Source organism: Embiotoca jacksoni, unplaced genomic scaffold (genome assembly GCF_022577435.1).
Source record: "Embiotoca jacksoni isolate LCO1_2020_lvr unplaced genomic scaffold, fEmbJac1.0.p SCAF_13, whole genome shotgun sequence".
Classification (NCBI taxonomy): Eukaryota; Metazoa; Chordata; class Actinopteri; family Embiotocidae; genus Embiotoca; species Embiotoca jacksoni.
Window position 1 is genome coordinate 14,252,421 of NW_027185263.1, and position 27,594 is coordinate 14,280,014.

General features: G+C 40.6%; 2 protein-coding genes across 4 annotated transcripts in view; both read left to right on the forward strand.

Moving 5' to 3' along the window:
- Window positions 1–547: 547 nt before the first annotated feature.
- On the forward strand, window positions 548–1,795 carry LOC138195960 (gap junction delta-2 protein). The gene has a single exon (XM_069145614.1). It carries the CDS (start codon window positions 548–550, stop codon window positions 1,655–1,657), a length of 1,110 nt encoding a protein of 369 aa, XP_069001715.1. The 3' UTR covers window positions 1,658–1,795.
- Window positions 1,796–11,480: 9,685 nt separating this feature from the next.
- The window catches only part of LOC138196603 (unconventional myosin-XVIIIa-like), a 52,654-nt gene continuing 36,540 nt past the window's right edge, over window positions 11,481–27,594 (forward strand). Inside the window, exons 1-18 of one of the 3 annotated variants that reach the window (XM_069146814.1) lie at window positions 11,520–11,599; window positions 12,277–12,537; window positions 12,689–12,714; window positions 13,948–14,736; window positions 16,503–16,586; window positions 16,771–16,842; window positions 18,790–18,849; window positions 20,315–20,402; window positions 20,808–20,914; window positions 21,003–21,179; window positions 21,316–21,526; window positions 21,620–21,762; window positions 21,951–22,051; window positions 22,233–22,296; window positions 22,400–22,544; window positions 25,140–25,310; window positions 26,144–26,234; window positions 26,557–26,749. In XM_069146814.1, the coding sequence (XP_069002915.1) occupies window positions 12,501–12,537; window positions 12,689–12,714; window positions 13,948–14,736; window positions 16,503–16,586; window positions 16,771–16,842; window positions 18,790–18,849; window positions 20,315–20,402; window positions 20,808–20,914; window positions 21,003–21,179; window positions 21,316–21,526; window positions 21,620–21,762; window positions 21,951–22,051; window positions 22,233–22,296; window positions 22,400–22,544; window positions 25,140–25,310; window positions 26,144–26,234; window positions 26,557–26,749 (2,559 nt within the window). In that variant the 5' untranslated portion in view covers window positions 11,520–11,599; window positions 12,277–12,500. Of the gene's footprint in view, window positions 11,600–12,276; window positions 12,538–12,688; window positions 12,715–13,947; window positions 14,737–16,502; window positions 16,587–16,770; window positions 16,843–18,789; window positions 18,850–20,314; window positions 20,403–20,807; window positions 20,915–21,002; window positions 21,180–21,315; window positions 21,527–21,619; window positions 21,763–21,950; window positions 22,052–22,232; window positions 22,297–22,399; window positions 22,545–25,139; window positions 25,311–26,143; window positions 26,235–26,556; window positions 26,750–27,594 lie in introns of all 3 variants that reach the window. The other 2 variants (XM_069146816.1, XM_069146815.1) reach the window with 2 other exon arrangements.

Genomic DNA, 27,594 nt, shown 5'->3' on the forward strand with positions numbered 1-27,594 from the left:
GTTTTTGGCCTTTATTACCTTTTAAGAAGATAATTTACTGATGAATTTCTCAACGAAGTAGTCCACGAGGAATTTAGTGGATATGTTAATCTGACAATTTATTATTAAACCACTGAATTTTAAAGTTATCTCCCTGAATATAACTAAACTTCCTTTAAATGTGAGTAACTGATGCTGATTTATGACTAAGAAAAAGTGGTGGTTGTTGCTGTTCTGAAGTGATAGTGTATAAAATACTCATGATAAAAGAACTCTTAATTATAAATGAAGCAATTTATTTGATTGTGAAAAATTACACCAGATTGTGACGTGTTAACATAGGGCAAGGCTATGACACAGTATTAAAGCTAGTTTATGATTTTACTGTACTTTCATAGGGGATTTATAGACAATATTTGAAAGTCATACACGTGCAAATACATCTGCTTTCATGTACCCGCTTCCTCGTTAAGACTATTGAGTGTAGAGTAGTATGAGAACATTTCAGTTTAACTATGAGTCACCTGACTGCTGTAAATAGTGTGTCAATGATTGTGTTTCCACAGAAATGGGGGACTGGTCCATTCTTGGCCGCTTCCTAACAGAGGTTCAGAACCACTCCACAGTCATCGGAAAGATATGGCTGACCATGCTGCTCATCTTCCGCATCTTGCTGGTGGCCCTGGTGGGGGATGCTGTCTACAGCGACGAACAGTCCAAGTTCACCTGCAACACCCTGCAGCCCGGATGCAACAATGTCTGCTATGACACGTTCGCTCCGGTCTCACACTTGCGCTTTTGGGTTTTTCAGATTGTTCTCGTCTCCACGCCTTCCATTTTCTACATCATCTATGTCTTGCAAAAAATCACCAAGAATGAGAAGTTAGAGGTCAACGAGGTCGAAATGGTACCCAGGTCCTTGCCTTTGCTTGAAAGAGGCAGACATGTAGGAGCAGATAAAGAGACAGCACTGGAAGCTGGCAGTTCTTATGAGGACCCCTATAACAAGGAGGAATGGAGCTCTCAGGAAGGTCAGTGTGAGGAGAAGAGCCATCTGGAAGAGCAAATGAGAGAGGTAGAAAAGGACCCAACCCAGCTCTCCAGTCAAGTGCTGTTTATCTACATCATACATGTTATGCTGCGCTCCATCATGGAGATGATCTTCCTCATTGGGCAGTATTACCTGTTTGGGTTTGAAGTCCCACACCTGTTTCGCTGTGAGACCTACCCCTGTCCAAACAGGACCGACTGCTTCGTGTCTCGAGCAACAGAGAAGACCATCTTTCTCAACTTCATGTTCAGCGTCAGTCTCGGCTGCTTCATCCTGAACATCGTGGAGCTGCATTACCTGGGCTGGATTTACATCTTCAGAGTCCTCTTCTCTGCATGCTGTGAGTCAGAGAGAGACCTCGTGCATCAGGTGGAACTATATTCTGACAACAACCCGCTGTTGCTTGAGCTCAAACACTCTCTACGCGGAAGGGTTGTCTTGCAGACAGCCTCTACAGTGTCCCGGGACAGGGGCACCGGTGTCCCCAGCCAGGTGCCGGCCATCTCCTTTGAGACAGACTCTATGCTGGAGTGCACTTCAAAGAGAAATTCAGATGAAAAAGAACGCACTAAAACTAGACTGCACAATATGGCCAAAATAGGAAGAGGCAAAAAGTCTTGGCTTTAGAATATTTCTTGTATTATATTCTTTTTTTTTCTCAACTCTTGACTGCAGTTGTGTGTCTCAAAATAGATTTTTTTTTCTTAGTTACAAGTTCAGGGAGAAGCTGTGACAGATCCAGTGTATTTGTTTCAGATCTCAGTAAATTCCAGCTGTGTAAATGTACATAGCATTTGTGTAATGCACAATGTACATAGCATTTACAAGCAAGACGTATGGAATGATTTGGAAAAGCTCTTCAGCTTTATATCTAATGTATTGACAGAGGGAAATACTGATGTAAAATATTGTGCATCATTTCATAAATTTGTTTCTGTAAATATAGTCAAATCAATGTCTGCTGTAATTCAGGCCCACCTCCACCTACCCTGACACTTTCATTGCTGTAGAAGCATGGACCATAAAGGATCTTTTGTAAATAGGCAAACTATGTTTCAATCAAGCAATCAATCAATCGATTGATCAATCAATCAATCAATCAATCAATCAATCAATTAATCAATCAATCAATCAATCAATCAATCAATCAATCAGCCATATGTGTTATCACATGTCAAATCAACAGGTCTCACATTATCATGCTAAATTCTTTAATTAAACACCTGACAAGTAAAACTGGACAATCTGGGTGAGTTACCTACACCCTGTGTTTGGGTTTTAGTCATAGTAAAGAAATAGACCAGGAGGGGTCACTGCTGTCCAGTATACACTCGCGCTGCCTTCACGTGCTGTTTTAATTATTACAATTATGAACCGTGAAACATTGACAACCCCATTAAAAGGCTGACATATGTGGCATGTGCCCACATATGACATTTAAGCTTTACGTTTGACCTCCTCTTAATAGATGGCTTACTTCAATTTGAGGCTCAGTTGTCATACAATTATGGGCAATAGCCATATATAGCCTATTATTAAACATTTTTTAAATTTGATTATAGTTTATTCTTTTGCTGAGTAACATATTGTATAACAAACCTCTCACTCTCTCTCTTTTTTTTAATTTTTTAATTATAACACAAAGACAAGGTTATTGTACTCCTATAGGCAGAAGGTCGCTTATATCAGATCATAGTAGTCGGAAGTCGGAGCTTACGGGAGGCATTTGAAAGCATCACCAGTACATTTCTCGCACCTACTGTCAATTCCAAGGAAGAAAAATGCCGAAAACTTCCAGTAAGGCAACAGCGCTGTCAATTTGGGACAATTACAGGTAGGTCATTCTTATATCTTATAAAGGCATTTACTCCGTTACTTTTCACGAATGACATATTTAGACTCCCTGCTGAAAGTGTTCCCTGAGGCCAACGGTGCTAGAGAATGAGGGCAAAGCAGCTTAAAGGGAGAGCATTATGGCCAAGCTGTGGATTTGTCATAGCGACGACGTAGACGTACTATACACAGTGTACAGTAAGTTCAGTAAAGCTGGTAAACTCTTTTTTTCCTGTGAAAAATCACCATCAGAATGTTTACCTAATTGTAAAATTGCAATTGCTCAAGGTTATTTCACAGCCTGTCAGACGTCAGGAGATGTGATTAAGTGTAGATTAAGTGCGAATTTACTGTTTATGGCTTCACAATAACAAAGCAGGGTTGTAGGCTGTTCATGCTCGTGCACAAATGTTCATATTTTCTTCACCACTTTATTGTGATGCCGAAAGCAAGAATGAGAAGGTCCTCCAAACAGTGCCTGTATGTAGGGCAACTTTAGATGAATTGTGCCACAGATGTGTCAGTGTATAGGACCTAGAGAATACATATTACATACTACAGTATGTAAAGTATTTGCAGGTCAATGCGTTTGTTGACACGGTAATAAATCAATAGGTGATGTCAGTTCCCTGACAGTAAACACTGCTGACACAGTAGACTGTACACTTTTCTTTTGATTTGAATGGATTGTATGTATATATTTTTGGTGGTGAAAAATATTTGTGAAATTAAAATGATCAGAAAGTTGAGATGAGGTGTCATAACGTGGTGTCATGCAATACAGTATTTGATCAAATGCGCTCATGTTGTCCAAACCTACGATGTAGGAAGAACATTAGACATATAGTTCAACTTATGGACGTTTTAGACTGTGAAAATGTCAACATAAGCAGTGGGTTATTGTGTATTTTATTGTTATTATTTTGCCAATATTATAACCAATAAAAATATATTAATTGGGAAGTAATCAAAGCAAGGCTCAACTTTGGATAAAAAGCTGCATCTCTCCAAATACTTTGTATGCAATTACAGATTAGACAATATTAGCCAATAATCAACTTGTCAGTTTCTCAGTCTATCTCTGATTAACACTGTTAACAGAACTGTTGTAAAGTATTGTGATTTCATTAAAGTTTTTTGTTTTTTTCCTACAGATGACATCACAAGTTATCCGTGCTCACTGTAGAGGCTTTCCAAGACTTTCATGAGACTCTTTCATAATAATATATATATATGAAACTGACAGTTTATTATTGTAAACCAATCAAACTGGTAAATTACTGGTAAACGTTCAAATATGTTTCACCGAATTAAGAAAGACAAGGAGAAGGAGAAGGACTTGAGCAAGAAAGAAAAGAAAGACAAAAAGGAGAAGAAAGAACGTATGTCCCAGTCAGAGTTAAAGAGCCTCGAAGAGATGAGCATACGAAGAGGCTTTTTCCACCTTAATCGAGGGAGCTCAAAGAGGGACTCTAAGAGCAAGTTGGAGATCTCTAGCCCTATCCCAATCAAGGTGGCCAGCACCACGGAGCTCTGCCTGACCGACCTGGAGGCCGAGCGCCTTCACAACACCCTGGGGCAGGATGTGGGGCAAATAAGCGCAAATACCTCGGGTGAAGATGTAAAAGGAAATGACCTGGAACTTCAATGCAGCTCTGTAAAGGAGCGAGCAGCCAAGTTTGGAGAACTGGCCAAGTTGAATTTGGTGGTGGGCCAGAAGCAAGTAACCTTTTCCCAGAGTATCAAAGAGGAGCATGCTTTGGAGGTATCAAACGTTTCCGGGCAGAACTGGAATACATCTTTCTCAACGTCTGACCCCAACCCAAAAGGCACCATCGTGGATCACATTCCTGACATGGTGGAGAAGACCTTCCCTGGTGCAGACCTACAGTTGCCTGCGCTCGTTGCTCCGCCAGCACCAGATCCAAGAGAACTTGAGCTACAGCGGCGCAACACTGGGGATTTCGGCTTCTCTTTGCGTAGGACCACCATGCTTGACAGGCAGCCTGATGGAGGAGTGTGGCGGCGTGTGGTGCACTTCGCCGAACCAGGGGCTGGGACCAAGGACCGGGCTCTGGGCCTGGTGCCAGGAGATAGGCTCGTGGAAATCAATGGGATCAATGTGGAGAACAAAAGCAGGGATGAAATCGTGGAAATGATCCGTCAGTCTGGAGAGTCAGTCCGGCTAAAGGTGCAGCCCATTTTGGAGCTTAGTGAGTTGAACCAAAGTTGGCTGAGGACGACTCAAGGCCCGAACAGAGACATCTTTGATGTAAGTAGTACTGCTGAATCTTGCTCAGTCTACTGTGTAAACAGATTAAAGCGTGCAAAAACAAATTCCACATTTACTAATATTCAGTTACTCTTTCCCATCACATTAGTTTCACCCATTTACAACCCGGTACTACATCAAGGCGTGTAATACAGCCATCAGTCCTCTACACGATACCGTGTCAGTGTCACATTTTGCTTGAAATTTTGTTTGGATTGAAAAGTAGGGTGTCTTAAGTGTAGACACCAAAAAACACTTGGTTAGATTCAGGTAAAGATCACTATTAATGTTATTAATGTTCGGTACAAAAAGGGGTTAGGGGAAAGCAGGGTTGCATAGGTCATGTAAGTTATTTAATGTGTAATTTAAATATGTCACATTATGTAAAAAAACATACTTTTGGTAATTTATAGAAATCTACATCTTAAGGACTCAAACATTGGACGTCCAGGACTTTATCACTGTTTGTACATCATCACATGACCTCTTTCTTCAACCCTGGTCATAAATAGAAGTATAATGTGACACTGACACGGTATCCTCTGGTGGACTGACGGGTGTATTTGCTGTGATATTGGACTGACCTATAAGAACATATATATCAAAATACTGATGGTTAGTTGGCTGTGGTTGGATGCTTCTGGTGTTTTAAAATACGTGTACACTTGGCTTAAAAATGATCACTATCTAAAGTTACAACAAAAAACAATTTTTTTTTTGCTCATTTGGGTATTTTCTTCGGTGAAGTATGTAGTTCTGCATCCACACATAGTGAATTAAAGATATGTGTGGATAATGGGTGGAACTGTATTAACACCCATAATGTGATTTTGTGCTCGTATGTTTGGGGGGCGTGTCTGTGTGTGTGTGTTTTGAAAGAGAGAATGTGTTTCTGGTCGGTGTACATATAATCCCCCTCCCACCAACCCCCCTAGTCCTTTGACACCAAACAATGGGACGCTGAAGGAAACAACGGCCCAAACGTCGCCACAGCTCCTCGGCCATATGGTCTTGTGAGACTTGGCTGGCCGCCCATTCAATTCTTTTCACCCGGATAATCATGTGCAACAAGTAGAGGAGCATCAAATTTTGAACTGTTCACAAACCGGCACAACAAACACCTGAATGCTTGTTGTTGATGTTGTGGCAGTGGAGTTTAGACAGTGGGTAAGATAAATTTGGCCAGTATGTGGTTAATTAAGGGACATCAGTCATTTTTGGTGCTGCTGGGATATTAGTTACACTACAAGAATAGACTTACATGCACAATAAATAGATGGTCACACTTGTGTAATTTTATTTCAAAGCTGAAAAATCTAGATAGTGTTGGATATCTCTGATCTTGGAAATTAATAAAATATCATGACATGGCATTTTTGCCATTTGAACAGCCTTATCTTCGGTACATTTTAGTGTGTATTGTATCATTCTGGTACATTAAATAAAATAAGATGACGTGCCTATTATTGAGACAGATATTTCAATCAGTAAAATACATTTCTTTTGACAGCACCACATTGGGCCAGTTGTCAGGTGCATATTTATTCAGAATCCCATGTAGCAGAGTTATTAAATGATAATAGAGTACATTAGATAGAACTGTGGGAATGAATGTGTACACAGCCATAGACACCATTCATTTGCTTCCCTAGAGAAGATGTGTGTCTCCCTGTCCTACTTTGTCCCACATTCAACCAATCTTGGTGATAATTATGAGACAGGCCATTCGAAAAATCAGAAAATCTGTATGTGAGGCTGACCTAGAACCAACAGCACTATTTATAGGTAGTTATAATAAGATGTGAAAAGTCTAGAGCTCTGCAACACAGTTATATATCATACAGGATGCATGAAGTTACAGTACAGTGTTTTGCATATTGGCTGAATGTATTTAAAGCAATACAGTGCCTATTCATTTAATATGAAGCCATAGCCAGGAGATGTTATCTTAGCTTCGCATGAAAACTGGAAGCATGGGGAAGTTTGGTTTTGTTTAAAGGTAAAAAAAAAAAAAAAAAAAAAAAAAAAAAAAATCCACCTGTCATCCCCACTAAATCTCAAGAACAAATTACATATATATGTATCTAAGCTTTAAAGAGGGCAAGTTGTGGTTTTGCAGGGGTCTATTTCTTGGCTAGGGGGCAGTGACTTTGGGGAGTCTTGTCATCCCTGTGATGTTGCCAAGCAACCAGTGAGGATCTTTGTTACCGCAGTGCCAATACAATAATAATGAGCCTGTTACTGAACAAATACTGCTTGGATTGGATTGGTGTCAGCTAAACACCTGCTGTCCTGTGGTCTGCTTTCTGTTTTTTCTTTCAGTTGTGTTATTGTATGGTTTCTGATTTCAGCCGTCAGATGGTTTGCTTTCGGCTGCATAATATGCCCCTTTGCCTTTACACACCAGGAAGGGATCTCCTCCCCAATGTAAATGTGTCTAGCACTAAATTAATATAATTTTGAAGATTTGCACATTTCCTGTTCAAAGTGACGGCAGTGGACCCCTTGTTAAGAGAGAAATAACTTTAAATGTGCCTCTGTTTACTCTGCACCAAAATTGAACAACCTCAGACCCTTGACCTCAGAATTTGTCAATAAATATCTCAGACTCTTATCTGCTCTTTGAATGTTTGCTGGGATTTCTGTCTTTGGTTTTAACAGGGAAAAGATTTGAAGCATCGATTAATCCTGAGTGTCTTAACAAAGTGCTAAAAGAGTACCATCCATCTGCTTCGGTTAGATAAGGCAATCCTGCTGCACTGTATATGAGCAGGTGGGTACTGTGCAAGAAGGTCTGTCTGCTTTCAGATGTCTTTCAGACATTTTGAAGAGAAGGTCAGTGCTATTGTACTGATGACAATTTTCAATTTTCCTGCTGGTTGAAGTAAATCCATTGGTTGAAGTCAATATTAAATCAAGCAAAAAAAAAAAAGCCCCTTATACTTGAAATAAAATTGGAACTGATGTCTGTTGAACTGATAGTTTCTTTGTAAACATCACACCACTTTGTTGTTATTGTGTTTGTTGAGTCTATTTGGATGACTTGCTTAATATTGTTATTGTTTAGAGATGGTACTAAAAAAAAAAGTCTGACGGGTCCATCCGAAAAAAAATTACATTCATATATATAATAATGACTGCTTACCAAAACTTCGGCAAGAATATGTTATAATTGAACTCCTCTTTAGTATTGTAATTTTTTTTAGTTTCAGCAGCTAATTTTACTTGTCTCTATTTAAAAAGACCTCGGGCCTAAATGTCACAGTGGCCTGTGGTTGACCCTGATGTTGCCAAATGTTTTATCTAATATCCCTGCACCACTTATCTGTCATCCCAAACACTCCCCGTCTTTCTGCGGTGCAGACACAATTTTTTCATTCAAAAATGATCAAATGGTGTAATCTCCTCTCCAAGCTGCCCATTTAAATTACATCATCCCCATTTTCAGTGGGGAGATGCTTCAGTAGCAGAGCGTATTAGCACAGGCATGGATTACAAAGAGGCGGGGCTTTCAAGAATAAAGCTGTTTGGTCCATGACATAGGCAAAGATGTCATTTGTCCTTCCTGACATTCTTTATGATTGATTTAAATGTACATAATTTTGATAACTTGATACTTTTTTTTTTTTTTTTTTTTACCCTGGAACAAACAGTGACACAAACCAGAGTGTCTTGACTGCAGTCTGACATTGTAAGGCAGATACTTGGCTTTCTTGGGTGTGTCACTGATGTCATCTCGGTCAGTTAATGATATATTAACACTTTTCAGACACACCCTCATCATGTCAGCCATAAGGAAGCCATGTTTTAATTGATCATCATTATAACCTCTACCAAGGAGGTTATGTTATCAGTGTGATTTTGTTTGTCAGTCTGTTTGACTTTCAGATGGATTACAGACAAACTACTGGCCCAATTTCCCTTCCATGTTGGAAGGATCTAACATGGGCAGCGGAAGAACCGATTATATTTTGTGGCGGATCTGGATCACTAAGCGGTGGATGCATTCATTATTTTTTAACTTTCATTGACAATGCGAGATGCAACATTTGGCCTAATAAATGCCATACATCTTAAAATCCAGTTGATGGCAATAAAAGTTCAACAGTTACACCACGAGCGATTCTAGAAATGCAGTGACTCTGTATCAAAATCTACATTCATGTGCATTAGTAATCCTCTGTGACACATTTTTTTCTCAAAATTAATACAGCAGCAGTCATTATGGAGCACTTGTAGACAGTGATTTCATAGAGGAAAACTGGAACAATTGTAACATGGCCTGAGATATTGCATATTACACAAGAGTGGGCTTGGCAGAGGTCCATGTTCTCAGAGTGCCCCTTTAGTTTGTTTTGTATTAATTTTATTAGTGTCACCACAAGCCAATTTACCATAAAAAAATATGCTCAGATTTCACACTTTGAAATCAGTTGGCATCACTGTTTGTGATGTGCTGTTTGTTTAATTTTGGAAGTCATTTTTGTCTGTTATATCAGACCCTTTTTACCTTCTGTTACCTCCTCAGACCTACAGGTGAGATCACACCTGAGAATACATTTGCTTCTCCTGCATGTTCACATGTCCTACTTTCACAGAAAACTTCTGATTTTCAGGCTCATTTACTGTCACCGATTCAAATCTGGGTCACATCCTGGGATTTTGAGAGGACGTCCCATGATTCATTTCTGGCATGGACACTGGTCAAATGTCTCGTTCGATTTCTGACTTCCTTTCTTGGTGTACATACTATAGAATTTTTTTTTTTTAAATCAATAATCATCAGATATTTCATGATTAAAAAACTAAAAGGAGTTAATGCTCTACGATTATTTCTATATAGCACATTTGTCCTATGTAAAATAATATACAGAATTATTCAAATTTGGTATTGAACTGCAGTTTGTGCTATAAATGAATTTATCACAGGATTCAAACAGATTTCATAGTATTGAAGGAATTAACTGGGTCAAAATCAGCAGTGTCTGTATGTGTATCGGGTCCTTAATCTTTGGTCTGCACTAACCATGTGTGGACAAACAGTCGACACATTGCTGTGTCCCAGTAACAGACTCTAGGGATTAGCAGTCTGTGCTACATAGTTCCAGCCAGCCTGAGTGTTTGACTGGATCTTGCTGAGCGCTAGTATGTTAACCTCTGAGCTTAGTATTAGGAAAAAAAATGCTTGTAAAGACACAGGATGGCTCTATTTTTGGACTTTAAATATCACTTAACATTACAATTACAGTTCTGATGATTCAGAATGAGTTTACTCCAAAGACACACAATCGCTATCACTCTGCACTTTGTTCTGTACACATGAGCTGGCTGTTTGGTAAATGAAACTGCCTTTGAGTTCCTGAAGAGGAAAAGAATGTGCCAAGATTGGATTAGCTCATCCTTGTCCAGTCAAGCCTGTTGCTACATTTCCGTGTTTTTTCTTGTGTGACTGCTCTCCAAGGCACCACTGAGCTGAATGCCTACCTCCAGGCAACTCACCCTCATAAGTGTTTTTACCCAACTGGTTTTACAGCAATGCAGTTTCGACACGTGGCTCTTTTTAAATGTCAAGAAAGATTTACTTTAGATTGGGAGAGCTGTGTGATTTTAAATCTGTGTCTCACTTTATAACCTTAGCTCTACACTTTACGACAGATACAGAACATACAGTGAGTGTTATTTATGGTGTTTACAACCACCGATTGTTGTCACACTCTAATCGGGTTTTGCTTTCAAACAATGCAACATCTTGAATTTAGGTCAATAGTATACCAAAGCAGAACCCTCTGTGAAATGAGAAATCAAATTCACTGGTGTACAGCTCCCTCTTGTGGTGTACAAGGTGTGTTGAGGAACTTGCCTTTCACAAATATTAAAGCCATCGTGAGGCCTCATTAAACAGATTGATACTAGTAGTGTACATACACTTTTATACGTGTATCTCTGCTTGTTTATCTATATTAAAATGTGCATTAGCCGCATATAGACTGTTATTAACTTTTGGGTTGTACCATCTTTTAGGTTCTCAATTGCATTATGGTGCTTATATGCATGTGGTATTGGAAAAGGATCATTACTTTGCTGGTAAGGCATTTAAAGTTGGTACAGCAGTGAGCTGAGGGAGTCTCCTTTTTTTATTTCCCTGTCACCAGGAGAGGAAAGTGGCAGGGAGAAGTGGCTGTGGCAATTGATGTGGTTGTGCAAAACCCTATTTATAGCCCCTCTGTACTTCAGCAGCTGTCCCTCTTCTATCTCCCTGCCTGGCTCCTCTCACATTACCCCCCCATGCACTCCTCAGACCACAGCTTTACTGCTCTGTGTTGCCTCTGACCCCGCCCTCGAGGTTGGTCGGGCTGGTGAACGCGTGCTCTCAGCAGACCCAAATCTTACCGTACGTTGGCCCTGATTTGCACTGCTCCACTGACGGAGTGAAGATTGGAAGGTTAACCAGGCCCAGAGAGAAGGTAATGGGCTCGAGCCTCTGGTGGACTGTGTGTGTGTGGCTAGTGGTGGGATCTGCTCAGGGTGTACATGCTCTGCTTAGCACTTCCATTAGGACTCTGATGGCGTCTCAGAATGGCCTCCTTTGCTGCTGAAACTATTTATAGGAGCAGTGGACTCTGATGAAAGCAGAGCTGGAGATGGTGAAACATGTTACTGCGCCGCTCATTTTTGCTCAATGAGTAAAAGGCCAAATTTTAGTTTAAATAGTTAATGAAAAGTTGTGAACTTTCGACAAAGTTTTGAAAGTTGCATGTTTCTGTGGTCATGAAGTGATGTGAAAGTTTGAAAGTCTCTGGTATGTTTCATTCTTTTGTCAGTGATTTTGATAATTTTTTGCTTGCTTTAATGTGTTTTGCTGTTGTGTCAAGGTCATATACTTTAGGTTTCCTCATTGATGAAACATGCCTCTTACTGTATGTAATTATTTTAGTGTGGTGACTGAACTTAAGTTCTTCATACACAGTTTTAGTAACTGATTTTGAGTGAGGCTCACATGTGACAAATAATACAACAGTCCCTGGGTACACACTTTCAGTCTTGTCTTGTTGTTAGATCTTTATGTTTTCCTCTTGTGTGTTGCCCTGTGAAGAGAGCAACCCTTTCATTTCATAACGTGTTCCTGTGTTCTTATCCTCAGTGCTGCATGGTCCCACTGCCCTGTTGGTGTATGACCTGTTTGTGTGCAGACAACAAGTTCACAGCACCCCACCGCTCACCTCTAAAATTCCCATTCTTCATCGCTCAGCGCAGCACATCCTCCTCTCTCCGGCTGTCTCTCTGTTTTTTCCCCTCTCCTCTCATCATTCTACACATTTATTGTTCACGTCGTCCAGCTTAATCCATGACTTCTGACCTGTCACCATGGCGTACAAATCCCGTTTTTCTTTCTGGGAGCAAAAGGGAAGTCTCGCTTCAGTGTTGTTGTTTTTTTCTTGCCTTTCAGTTCATATCTGTATCTTGTTGTTTGTTGAATTTGTGAAATGTTTCTTTATGTTAAGCTGTGGTCTGAATGTGCGGTTTGATTGTCTTTGTGTTGCTTCCTCTTGTGTAGGTTAAAGTTGAAAACAAGCCAGATGTAAGTGTTTTTTCAGCTGCATGCGTTTGGACAGTTACTCACATGGTGCAAACAGTTTCTGTGTGTTGGAACCGATTCAGCTACTAATCATTATTGTGGTGTTTCATAAGATGGTGAGTTAGTCAGCTATTGAATTTTGGAGTAGGAGATGGCAAACACATTTCTTAATTATTAATTAGGCTGATTGGGCTCGAGAGGATGTTTATTTTGGAAGACAGCTACTGTTTAGAGAACATGATAACCGCATGAGTGTGACTAAGAACAGTTGTTCTCAGTTGAGTGTCTTCATAATCAATATTGTCCAATTTTAGTTGTAGAAATTGAACAATTTAAAAATAATAATGAGGGCCAGTGACACAAACAGTTGGAGAGTACACAGTTTTAAAAGTGTCTTGTGGAGTTCTCTCTTTTTATGTGTGTATCCTTGAGGTTTAACAAATGTCTTATGGACATTTGCTTGCGAGCTAACAATTATTTTCATTCTGACTATTATTTTCACCATCAAGCTGTTTGGTCTTTAAATGTAAAAAAATAGTGAAAAGCTGTTTGACCAGTGTTTTCCAAGGCCCAAATTATGCCTAAAACATCTTGTTTTGTCTCGAGCAACAGTCCACAACCAAAAGATGTTCACTTTATTATCATTATATTGAAGAGGATGAAATCAGTTAATTGTAGTATTTTTCTCATTTAAAAGGACTCAAAACGATTAATTGATTACGAAGAGAGTTATTAATTAATTACTCATTGCAGCACTACCACCAACTGTCTTATTTTGCATTAAATCAATAGCACGATGTGGATGTGCATCCTTGTGCATGTGAAGCGACTGTTCAAAGAGTCTACAAGGTGCTATTTTATTTTTGATTGAAACCATATCGGGCACAACTTGAGAATTTTGGTTCTTTTTTTTCTTACTAATTAAGCTACACTCACTTCAAACCCATCACAATTAAGAAAAATATAGAAATTGAGTTACAGAAACGTACAGGAGGTGAGTAGGTTTCAAAGTTAAAACTGAATGAGGATATTAATTCAAATGGCCTGGTTGCATGTACTAGTCTGAGTGAGGGTTTTAAAATTCACAAATGAGAATACATTATAAAAATCCATTTCAGAATAATCATCTCTGGAGAGTTTTTGAGCCCAGAACCTGCCGTTTGTCTTTGACAGCCTGTCTGTGTCAGCCATGGAAATAATCTCCCCGATTGTCGACCTTGCTCTGTTTGTATCCAGTCTGATGTAGATAGTGGTCAGCCTCAGGCAGTCACTAAACCTGGGCTGGACACAGGAAGTGGTCCACAGTCAACAACATCACCAGCAGGAGAGTCCAATAACAACATTGCCATGGGGGGTCCAGACAGCCCGGGGGAGGAGCAGAGTTCTAGCGCTAAAAAGGTGGTGAAGGTTGTGAGAAGAGTCGTCAGACGTGTGGTTCCTGCTGCGGCGGAGGAGCAGAACCCGCCCACGGTTTCTGCACCTGCTGCAGAGTCTGTGCTCAAAAAATCCCGAGCTGCTGGGGTTGAAAAAGATGATATATCCATGGGCCTGACTAGTTTAATGGGCAGAGGGAGAACCAAGGAACACCGGCCTCGCACCCGCACCCAGGACCGCAAAGACGACATGAAAGAGGAGGTGAAGCAGGAAGAGGAGAAAGGAAAGGTGGAGGAAAAAGAGGAAAAACCTGCTGTGGAAAAACCAGAGGAGGCCACAACTCTGCCCTCTACTACAGCTCCAAACCCTGCACCACCAAAGTTAAACCCCCTCACACCTCCAGTTGGGTTCCTCCCTCCACCCAAACCCAACCCTTTGGCCCCACCTACTGGTTTCATCCCTGCGCCCAAACAGAATCTACTGACTCCTCCAACTGGTTTCATCCCTGCCAGAAAATCTAGCCCGGTGCCCCCAAAACAGAATCCCCTGGCAAGACCTCCGGGATTCATCCCCGTCGCAAGGACCGATCCCTTGGCTCCTCCAGCAGGGTTCATCCCAAAACCTCGTCTGCTCGCTGTGAAGAAACCGGAGGTACTGAGTGAAAAAAGTTTGCTACTAAACTTCTGGGTGGAGCATGCCTTTTCACCATAACACAGACATTACTCTCCAATAATATGCAACTTGCTCAAACAACAACTTGATTTGCCTTGAAATACGGATGATACGTGCATTATAATTAGGCTACAGCTAATCTTTGTTATTAGCAGAATGAATTGAACCCCTTACATTTTCCCCAAAGTAGAAGTTAGCCTCGTCTTCTTCCAAAAAGTTGTTATAATGAAGCCACCCTGAATAAGTGAAGGGAAGCGCGGTGCATGTGGGGGCTCATGATTACACTTCATCAGTGGGTATGAGGGTGTGCTCATGGCCTGTGCTCTGGTAGTCCGGTCAGTTGGAGTCTTTGAGCGCTGAGCTGTGACTCATTACTGTCACTTTCTGCAGGCAGAGACTGGAAGTCTTGCTCGGTCTGCTGTAGACCACCAAGGCTGGGGCGAGGAGAATCTTTTTGGGATGCTGTTTAAAGAAACAGGAATAGTTCAGATGATATACCCTCATAGACTAAAGTAATTTAACATTAATTTCCTTATAATTCTTGTTGCTCATATATCAACCTTGAAGCAGGAACATAAATCATTGAAAGCTTAATTTTTCTAAATATTTATCAGTGATTTTATTTTGCAGCAGTTCTAAATATTTATATAGTTCCTATTTCAGTCTGTACTTCAGACAAGGTCATGTTAATGCCCCTGTTTCTTTGGCAATCTGTCTGTCAGCAGGTCATCTGAAAATGTTATCAGCAGATGTCCATGAAATCTGGGGAACAGTTGGGTATTTGGCTGTGGAGCGAAGGATTTGATTTTGGAGATATGCACTTTGTATTTTTGCTTAAGGATATTGGATTTTTAACTGCTCTAAGGAGAGATTTTGTTCTCAAATACTAAGGCCAAGAACAAACTTAGAAATGTTTCTGTGACTAAGCATCTCTGGAAGTTTGTTCTGTCTAGTGATTTCACTTTTCAATTTTTGTGTTGTGACACTGGCAGACCTCAGCATTACTATCGGTGGCAACTACATTATCCCAGTTTGACATGTGTTTTCATCTTTAGGCTTTGTGTGAAAGTTTGTTGAGGTCTAACTTTTTTAAAGTGAAATTTATACTAGCCATGTAACAGCCCTACAAACACTTACTGCTGTATAAAGGTAAAAAACAAAGAAGAATGAGAGGTAATGATTTTTTTGTGATTAAAAAAGGTTTTTAACAGCACCACCTCAACTTCAAATATAACTTTGATGCAAACAGCAGCAGATATGAAAACTAAACTAGATATTTATCGATCCAAGTGCCACAGCTTTGTACAATTACAGAACAATGTCATCGAACTTTTGATGGTTTAATTTCAGGTGCTCCTCTCCGACTCCCTGCAAAGTGTCTCAGTCAGTGATTCATTCTTTAATTACTCTCAAGAAATTTGCAGCAGATTGTTGCTTAAATAAGTGCTGACAAACAAAAGCCTTGAACCATTATTCTTTTGCTGCAGTGCTTAATGATCCAATTTTCTTTAATAGTCATTTTCTCTTATTCATTTCCTGATTGAATTAACTGGAAAATCAGATAAGTAGCAAGAAACAATCCCGTGAAGTGTTCAGTTTCCACATGTGTAAAATTGTATCTAAAAGAAAAATACAACAAGCTAAAACACAATTGTCATCCTCAACATCATCATCATGTTGATTCCAACTTGTGTGTGCATGTTTGTGTGTGTGTGTTTGTGGGTATTTACATACATTATGTAAAGGTAAAGGAGACATCTTCCCCCCCTGTGGCGCCCAATGGTAAACCGTCCCCTGTTGCACTGCCCCAGTCTGCACCCAGCGAACAGGTGTGTGTTCATATCGCCCCAGAGGTACACGTAGCAGTGTGTTTCTCACATTCAAAAGCACGAGACATTTTTTTTTTCGTGACATAATTCTATGTGCACGCTCAGTTTTCAGTCTCGCTAAAGTGGACAATCATAAAAAAGGCTCCGTTTTTTTGCTGTTGCTCGTCCTGCTATGCACTTGCAGGTTCCAGAGCTGATTCCCTCTGAGGAAGACTATAAGCGTGTGAAGAGGATCTTCACTGTCGATATCAATGATGTAACTTTTCTCCGCCAGAGCTTGTTTGGTTTGCGTCTGCCGTGCCATGTAAAGGGAAATTTGTCCCCCCCCAAAAATACCTAGCTCCTCACTGGGCTGTTTCAAACAGTCCCACTGCCAAGAGGGCTCCAGTTACAGGAGTCCCCTTACATTATTGGCTACGTAGTGTGAAATCTGAAACTTTGAGACCAGAGCGATTACGTCTAGACTCATAAGTTATGGAGATTTCCTTTAGATTTAGTTCAGGAGAACACAGAGGATTTCTTGGCAGTAAGAGCTGCACTTGTACAAGCATATCTTTTCATCTCCAATGTTGAAACCATTAGTGCTTTCTGGATTGAATGCTACGTGGTTGATTTGTGACACACTTTTGTCTCAGAAAAGAAAACAGCATGACGCCTTTTACTCTTGCAGATGGCCAGCTTTGGCTCAGCGTTTCTGGCTCGTTGCCTTCTTTGCATTCATTCTGTAGCATAATTATCAGGTGCAGAGAAGTACCTGCTGTATGATACTGTACTTTGGCATCGTGTGATTATTTTGGCAGTGTTGGATTTTATGGCAGTGAATCTTTACTTGTTCTCAAGGTCTAGAGCACAGACATGCACTTTTTTTGTTTTTTTTATCCCTTTTATTCCTTGCTTTGATCTCCTGTTGTTATACAATTCAAGTCCTGTGTCTCTACCTTTGCTTTTCTGTGGGTCACTGGATCCTGAACTTGCCGCTGTCCTCTCTGCTATTTGCATGGCTAGCGTGCCAGAGGCCGCAAATCCTTTCAGGCGCAGCCTGCTCGACCGACGGTTTGTCGCACTCCCCCGGCTGCGTGGTGCTGGAGTTTAAGCTTATTCTCTTCCACTGACTCCTCGCTGCCCTACTTTGTGTGTGCCTGTCTGCTTGTCTTTGTTCCCACGCTGCTTTTTGGGTTCAAGCATGGGCCTGGAATGTGCTAATGTGACGTTAACAAGTGGTTACAAGAGTTTGGTTTCGGGTTCTTTTGAGGTCTCGACAAGATTTATCAAAGTAGTTCTACATTTAATTTACAATAGATTGAATGTGCTATGCGGTTGTATAATGGTATTGTTGTGTTTGGTCTTTAGCCCTGCATATAGAGCTCAACCATGTTTGTAGTCATATGCAGCAGTAACTACCTTCTAAAATTCCTAGCACTTACAAATTTTCTTTCATTTGGGCATCTGTGACATGTAAAACTCCAGGATCTCTGACTTTGCATGCAGTGATACAGTTGTATGTTGTATTACGTTGATCTTTTGTGTTTATGCAGCACTATACATTGATTAATAATAATAATAAGAATGATAAACTTTATTTGTATAGCACCTTTCATACAAGAAAGGCAGCAAGAAAATTACTTGAATTGTTTCACATAAAAAGAGATATAAATGAACATTTAAAAATATAGAAAATAAATGAAATGCATAGAGTTAAAATATAAAATAAAGTAATGTGCATTTTAAAGGCACAGTAGTTCAAGTGCAGGCAAGTGCAAGAGAGTTTCAAGAGTAGGTAGCATTACTATAAGCATTAGCATTGACTATCACTTTGTTTTTGTCAAATTTGCTGGTGCGTTTATACCTTGCTGTGTGAAACTGATATGGGTAACTGTGACTGATAATATGCCAATCTGCCCCCACAGATTCATGCATTAATGCACCTCCTAATGCTTACTCAAGCATGCATTAACACTGTAATTATGCTATACTTGAACGAGTCACTAGTTTCGTTGTTTGGTTTTCTGGTGTTGTTGGACTGCTGTCGGCCTTCCTGCAGTGTTTTGTATTACATAACCTGTGACCTGCTATTACATTTCTATCACTAGGCCATATTTTGCACTGTTTCGATCATGCATTCAGAAATTGCAGTTGAATGGTGATGTTTAGCTGTTGAATTAAACCACTACAGATACTGATTTGTGCTCCTTCCCTTCTCCAGTACAAGCCTGTTGAGGACCCCGTGGCCATCCTTCAGGCAGCACACTCAGCTGCAGCTAAGGTCTGACCACGGTTACAACTGGTTGTAATTCTGGTCGCATCCCCCTTGTGTTTCAGAGTGATGTCTGTCTTGTGGTTTTTGTGTGTGACAATCTAGTCAAGGAGTGTGGGAGAATGGTTCAGTAGTTAGTGAGGCAATCTCTCCTCCCAGGAAGCCCTGGATTTACTTCCACTGTATCCCGACCTGTTGAAGTATCTCTGAGTAAAGTTGTGTCGTCCCCACATTTCACAGGAAAAAAGACAAAAACATGCAGCTTTGTTGCAGCTATGCTTGTGTTTGTTATGGTAGCTTGACTGCATGACTCATCTGAATTTTATGTTTTCATGCATGACTCTCTCTTAACACTCGACATGCCTCAGCTGTTTTAACCGTTTGCTGTGTTTAGAACTATTTTTTTCTGTGGACGTCATTTTTTTTGGTGTGTATGTGATGTGCTTGGTTGTGATGAACCCCCGCTTGTCTCATGTGTGACATCTTCTTTGTGAACATATTAAATGCAGACTCAGTGAGTTCACTCTCTGAAAGGAGCTCTGGAAAGTGCATTTCAAAGGCAGTCATGGGAACTGTAGTTCTTCTGTGGAGGGCTGCTGATGTAATGGACATAAATGCTGTAGGTGAACTAAACATAGCAGCTCTCACAAAATCATACATGACTCTGTCTCAGGTCGTGCACTTATGTACTTTCACTTGCTATTTTATGTGTGTGTGCATTCAAACCGACAAATATGGGAACATACTATGATGCTGCCTTAAAATGGGGTTGTATATAGCGTGTTCATAAAAACAGTTCATATGAACGCCCTCCTCTTGTGGTAATCACCACCTCCAACATCAACATTTTCTAAAAGCTTAGAGTTCATGAGTTGTGATGTGTTTGGTGACGTTTTAGGAAATTGGAGAGGCTACAGAATTTGTTTTTCTGCTAAGTTAATATTGTATACCAAACTATACAAATACAAGTTGTACACGTCCTCATAAGTGTTTATTTTTCACCAAGTACCACCATACTCTTAGAGGTCATCAGTATGTTTATTGTTTGTGCCAAACAGGAACGTTCGTTTTGAAGTGAAAAGTTTACACATAGCTGGCACGTAATTTGGCATGTGATGCTTTCAAATGTTTCTGTTGTCATTTTGATTAAGTACAAAATAGCCGTGTGCGATTTGAGACAACACTGCCCTGTCGAAAGTCACGGACTACACAAGTTTAGCATACTAACATGTAAGTGTACTAACTTAAGTACAGCGTACAAGGGAATTATGACACAGCCCATGTTTTCACACTGGAAGCAGCCCTCCACCAATGAATTCAGTTCCCCTTCATCTCATGTGAATGTGAACTATAAATTAATACTTGTTGGTGAAAATCTCATAAATTTGATCCTTCTGGTTATTTTAAATTTGATATGTTCAGTAAATGTTTATAAAGGTTTCTCTCTTTTTTAATTGTTGATCTATTTTAACAGGTTAAGACCGAGGAGCAGCTAACAGCAGAGAAAGCCTGGTATAACACAGCAAAAGTATGGCTTGTCCACAAGGATGGATTTTCCTTGGGTTAGTAAACTTCTGCATTTAAATATCTGCCTGTTTTATGATCGCAACATCATGTTGTGAGTTGTAAAGTATATTAAAGCTAATTCTTAACTCCCACTTCTGCCAGAGCTTGTACAGAATGTCTGTTTGTGGGTGACATTTAATTGCAAAACCATAGGAGTGGGTGTTGAAAGCATAAACATGCTTTTGAAATTTTATATGTTAAAAGAGGGCATCTGAATGGACCTCAGGCTGTATGTAATTAGACTAACTGTGTTTTCAACGTTGAATGACGGTTTAATAAACCCCAGACAATATTAAAACAGATACAACTGCCACACATTATCAGGCATGTAAGATAAAATGAAGCTTTTGCACTGTGGTTGAGATCATGTGTCACAATAAATTACCTGTACACTTCTACAGCAACTCTCCTGAAGACAGAGACAGGCAGTCTGCCAGAGGGGAAGGTGAAAATCCGCCTGGAGAGTGATGGATCTTTATTGGATGTGGACGAAGATGATGTAGAGAAGGTATTTAATCATCAAATCAACTCTGAACCCCCATCAATTATGGATGACTCCAGGTGAGTAAGTGACTGCCTCTGACTTTGAACTCCAGGCAAACCCTCCGATGTTTGACCGCGTGGAGGACCTGGCCTCCCTGCAGTATTTGAATGAGTCGAGCGTGATGCACTCCCTGCGGCAGCGCTATGGCAGTAACCTGGTGCACACCCACGCTGGGCCCAACATGGTGGTCATTAACCCCATTAGTGCCCCCTCGATGTATTCGGAGAAGGTAGGCTTGCAGCTTGAACATAAAATGAAATGTATCATATGGAGCAGCATTAATGAATGCAGAGAAAACACATGACGTATATATATTTAGTAACTGATCTATCGAACCTCCTCTCTTGTTTTTGTTTTCTCTCCAGGTGATGCAGATGTTCAAGGGCTGCAAAAGGGAGGAGACGGCCCCCCACATTTACAGCATGGCACAGGCTGCCTACAGGAACCTCCTGACCACTCGCCAGGATCAGTCCATTGTCCTGCTGGGCAAGAGTGGAAGTGGCAAGACCACCAACTGTCAACACATCATCCAATATCTGGTCACTGTAGCTGGAAGCACCAACAAAACTTTTTCCAGTAGGTTGAAAATGATGCACTCTAAATAAAAAGACTTGAAATTGAGTACATGTTGTTTCTGATGTGTTCTTTTCTTTTCTTTACTGTCTGTAGCTGAGAAATGGCAGGCGGTGTATTCGATTTTGGAGGCTTTTGGGAACGCCTCCACCTGTATGAATGGGAATGCCAGCCGCTTCTCCCATATTGTTTCCTTGGACTTTGACCAGTCGGGCCTGGTGACCTCAGCCTCTATCCAGGTGCAAATAAACATTTATTTATGTGTGCTTGTGCTTGACTACTGAACCTCTTCCTAATGCATACCTGCTTTCATCTGTTTTAATAACCGGCTTAGATCTTCTCACTTTGTTATCATGCTGACTTGTATTGCTGATCATAACGTTATTTTGCTCTCATTTTGATATCCTGTTCCGCTGCGGCCCTGCAGACCATGCTTCTGGAGAAGATGAGGGTGACAAGAAGACCAGAGGGAGAGTCCACTTTTAATGTCTTTTACTATCTGATGGCGGGAGTAGAAAGCTCCCTGAGGTCAGGATTAATACTCTCATGCCAATTAAAATCCCAATGCACTACAGTTCTACATTGGATTTATTACCTAGATATATCGCACTGATATTTTACTGCTCTTGGAGAATGCTGCCAATTTCCCCCTTAGTCCTAATGGCGTGGGCCCTTATGTCTTCTGCTGCTGTTTTCATTTCTTCACCAGGACCGAGCTGCACCTGAACCACTTCGCTGAAAACAATACATTTGGAATCATGCCACAGACCAAGGTAAATGCTGCCTGTTAATGGGGCATTGACTTGTGTTTGTACAGACAGAAATGTGACTTTTAGCAGGTGTAAAGCTGAAGTATATTTTATATGAATCTGGCAGGCTGAGGAGAAGCAGCGGGCCTCCCAACAGTTTTCCAAGCTGCAAGCAGCCATGAAGGTTCTAGGGATCAGTGCTGACGAGCAGCGGGCCCTCTGGCTCGTCCTTGGGGCCATCTACCATCTTGGTGCTGCAGGCGCTACCAAGGGTAAGATTGTTAACTCTCTGAATGTTTTGCCATTCTACTGCGGTTGAGATCGATAATGTTATTCATAGTAGAGCGCATACCAGTAACAAATATGCAAAAGCTCATTCTTGATTTTTACACTCACACACACTGAAAAAACAAGAGGGATGATAAAAAAATTACCCTCATTAGCTGAAAGGGTTTTAATACCACTTTATGTAATCTGGCAGATGTCAAGGCTGCATTATCTCACTGCTGGTAACATCTTCTGTGTGATGCAAGACAGATGTAATCCAGATAACTGAATTATGCATCTGCACTTTAAAAGATGTTGCACGGTGCACAGGTGTTTGCACATGTTGTTAGACTTAGCTGCACTGATCCACAGCTCCAAAAAAAATAAAATAAAAAAATAGGGCATTACAGAAAAGTTTGTGCTTTAGAACAGATTACACTCACCACTTGAAATCATTCAGGACTTCTTGCCACAGATTTATCCTGCCTTTATAGTTTCAGGCTGCTGGTGAAGAGAGACAGGTTTATTTTCTATTAGACCTGAACCTATGTTAGATTTAGCACATTTTTCCTCACTAAATGATATTGAATATTTTTTATGATATAGATTATAATATATAAATGAACAGAGTCAAATGTTTTGGATTGTTGCAGGTCAAGAATAGAAAAAAACCAATCTGGTTTCAATCTAAATCTTGACAACCATTTGTGTCGCCATGAGAATGCATCCCAGGACTAATGGGAGCAGCCGTACTCGTACAACACAAGGATTTGTTTCTGTCTGAAGCTATTTGTGTGATGAAACCTAATGCAAGAGATTGTTATCTCACTTTAAAGTGATGGCACTCCCTCTCCTCATTTTAAAAAGAGACTTCTGCCATATGTAAAGGCTGAAGCTTGGTTAAGTACATATTACTCATATTTTATTCCTTAGTATGGAAGTTCCTCAGATTTTTCAAGGATGGAATTATCAATGTTTTTCAAGTCTTTATTCATGTGAATTTGATGATGACTTCTTCCAAGTACAAATACAAGACACAATTTTGAATTCTCTTCATGTTTTTTATTTTATCTCTCAGTGGGCATATTTGCAGAGATGTGCGAATGTGACAAAGTCAAACTAAAGATGTCATTTCAATAGAATTTAATTAGATTAGAGTAATCAACAACATACAAAGGATGAAAAATGCAAAGTAACACTGACAGTAGTGCTGCATTTTTGTTGTTGTTTTTTATATGTTTGTTCACTCTTCACACTCCCTGTCTGCACTGTAATTGCCAGTCACTTATGCAGAATAGCTTGCCAAATTATTTTCAGTGATCCCCTCCAGCTGGCTACCAATCTTCTTCATGGCAGTGTGTCACCATTCGGGAATAGTTTAAAACATTTTCAGCAATGAATATTGTCTGCTGTTGGGAATTCAGACACTGAACAACTTTTTTCTGATCTACAACTTACTTGGTGACTTTTAAAGTTAGGACTGGTGTCCTCTTGTTAAACACAGTAATTGTTATGAAGAGGCAATGCATAATGGCATAGGAGTAGTAAAGAGTCAACACATTGATGGCAGTTTGATTGAGTCTTCCTATTTTTGGGATTATTCATGAAAATACTTTGCACTATAAAAAAACACATCAGTTGCTAGGTCTGAATTTGTGCATTGGCTATTACATACAATATTTAACAGTATACAAAAGATGTTCTTGGCAGTGCAGCTTATTTGTGTAACACAAGAGGGCAGCAGTGATCTCTAATCCCCCAGAACAAATAAAGGTGCCACCTTAGATGAACCTGCTTCTCTTTGTTTTCTGTCAACATTTAAATCTAACAAGATTTACCACTCTATGAATCCAGATACTTTTTCAGTGCAAATGTTGAACATATGTAGTTATTTTTTCTTTTTATCTTTAAGAGTCACACACTCCTCACTGTTTGATTCAGTCATATTGGCAAACCTAGTTTCTTCTTTTTGATGTTGTTGCAGAATTTAAATGATCATGGTGCCCAATATTTATCAAAGCAAACATTTCAGTGTCTTTGCTTGTCTTTACAACCCTCCTGCTTATCATTATGAGAACTGTGCAGGGCTTCTGCAGCACTGATGAAACAGATAGAGCCCACTACTCTCTGTGTGAAATCCCCCACTTTCTCTCTTAAGTTTTAGAAGATAGTACTTCATGGTGGATTAAAACTGAAGTTTGCTCTCATATTTGCATGTTTCCATGTCTCAGCCACCAGATTAAAGAGAAACTTGTGTTTCCCAACAGAGGTTTTGATGTAAATAAATGAATTCTGTCTCCTAATGATAAGTGTTGCTTTAATTCTCAAGAAGATAAAAGGGGCAATTATCAGTGTAACTTCATAGACGCGTGTTCAGTATTAAACAATAGAAACTTTCATTTGTAGAAGCTAGTGGGTATTTTCTTTTTTTTTTTAACAATTGGTACCAACATTTTGAACATGTTCTCCTCAGCTGTGTCTGTGTCAGCTTGACCAGAGACATAATCCTACCCTGTAAGAGACAGGGTAGTCACAAAACTACAAAGTGCCTGAAATAGTTGGCAGAAGGGCTAATGGAGGTTTTCATGCACGTGTCTCAGCTGGCAGGAAACAATTTGCACGTCATGAGTGGGCCCAGAAGGCAGCCTACCTGCTGGGCTGCACCCTGGAGGAGCTCTCCTCCTCCATCTTCAAGCACCAGGCCAAGGGCACCCTGCCCAGAGCCAGCGCCGTCCGCCAAGCTTCTGACGAAAATGGCACAGCAGATGCAGGTACTCCACAGACCACATTTACCAACATATTCTTTGCTCTTCATTCCTCACAGCCCTTCCCTCTTCTACTCTCGTTCTCTTTGTCACTCTCGCTCTGTTTCCACACTCCCACATGTGCACACATATGCCTCTGCTCATCACCTAAGGGAAATTGCACGCACGGGAGAAAGTAAAGCTTATCTTAGTAATGAATACCACAGCTTTACAATGCCTATTGACAGATAAGTACACACACTATGTTGGGACAGGCAATTTTGGATCCACTCTTCATTCATTGTCCTTGAAATCATAATTGCCTCATTGATTTTTCACATATGCGGCTTCTCTGACTTCCATCAAGACTGCAAGACATTTTGAAGGGCACGAGGATACAGTTAAAAGTCTATCACAGTAGGGATGGACAGAAATGACCTATCTTTCACCTTCCCTGTATCTCCGCTCACACATGAATGTGCAGCCGTAGATGTGTGCGCACACTGAAAAACATCCCCCAAGCAACACAAAGTCACTACTTTGTGTGGCGGTGGAATGAATTAAGAGATCCTAACAGGTGGCCGTTGCCGCGAGGCAGAGTCTGCACTGTTTGATCTGACCAGTTCCAAAACACCTGAGTCCTAAATGACACTGCTTTACAAAGACCCAGGATGGATACTTTATGCCTCAGGGTATAACATGCTCAAATATAATGCTATTGTGCTTCTTTTTACAAGAAAATGCTGTGACCGTAGATTTAGTCTACGACTCTTCTTCCTTTTATTCTACTGGTTCTCATGTCATTTGACGATGGAGGTACTGTGAACTGGTTCTTACTCTCTGACTGCTTCTCATACCAGGATCCAAAGCGACAGCCATGGAGTGTCTAGAGGCCATGGCATCCGGGCTTTACTCTGAAATCTTCATGATCCTCATTTCTTTAATAAACCGGTTAGTAATTCTGCCCTTTTGTATTTAACTGACGCTGTATCACACTCAAACTGTCATGTTTTTGGTGTACTATTATACAAAGGAAATATGTAAAACAATTTCATATTAAGATAATTTCTTTGATTTTATAAATGTTCATTTTTAATGGGTTTAGTATGTTGTTCAAGGCTTGGAGGCTTGGATTTACAGTAAGTTATAGTCATAGAATTGTTAGGAATAGAGGGGACAGAGGTTAAAGCCAGAGGTTATGCAGTGAGTGTAATCAATAAAAAGCTGTCCTGAATGCTTACATGCGTGTATGTTTTTGCCCTGTGTGCTTCAGGGCCTTGAAGTCCAGCCAGCATTCTCTCTGCTCTCTGCTCATTGTGGACACGCCGGGCTTTCAGAACCCCCGGCTGGGGAAGCGTGACTGCGCCGCCACCTTCGAGGACCTCTGCCACAACTACGCTCAAGAACGTCTGCAGACTCTCTTCTACCAGCGCACCTTTGTTCAGGAGCTGGAGAGATACAAAGAGGTGAGGACAGGTGAAGCGTGATGCATACGTAGGGCCTCATTCACCTCCTGCTCCCTCTGACTGCTGCTTTCTCTAAGATATATCAACTCCAATCGTGTTTCCGTTCACACATCAGATGCACTATCCGTCCGACCTGTCACAAGCTGTGACAAGCCAAAGTAGTTCATGTGTTAGACCTTCTCATTAGCGATGCCAGTCTTCACCTCTTCTGCTGAGATCAAAGTTAAGTCACTCCTGACTGCCTTTGGGTGACACGCCCAGCTGCACAGCAGTGATGAAGGACCTATTCTTCTTTTGTCCTGCTTTGCTAGCAGGGTTGGACCGTAATAAACTGGACACAGAATTTAAGATATTTAAGGGACAAGTGATGGAGATTTTTCTTCCATTACTAACAAATATATGAATCCATTCCATCTGTCCCAACTCTAATCCCAGGAATAGTCATCTTATTAAAAAACCGAGGTGATAGTACCCTGAAGTTAACCAGAAATCCCTTTTCATATTACTTTTAATACTGTGAGCAAAGATCCAGGGATTTCCCACCCACTTTCCCGACCACATCCTCTGCCCAGGAGAGAGGGAATTGAAGCGAAATGAAGCATTGCATAAAACAGAGTGGTGTAATTCTCTCTTGTCAGTACACCTAGAAAATATAAGAAGCTGTGAAACTGTCATCGTAAACTGGGTCAAACTCATTTAAACCAGCACACAGTGTAATGACGACGGTGACAGGCAGGTTAAACCGTGAGACGCACAACAGGCATATGCTTTATATTTCTGAATCCAATGCTGTTGAAGGCTGCGGCTGCTTGGGTAATTCGTTTTATGTGTGTTTCCTCTGCACA

Coding starts and splice junctions, on each gene's coding strand:
- LOC138195960 (XM_069145614.1), top strand. CDS start 548: ATGGGGGACTGGTCCATTCTTGGCCGCTTCCTAACAGAGGTTCAGAAC.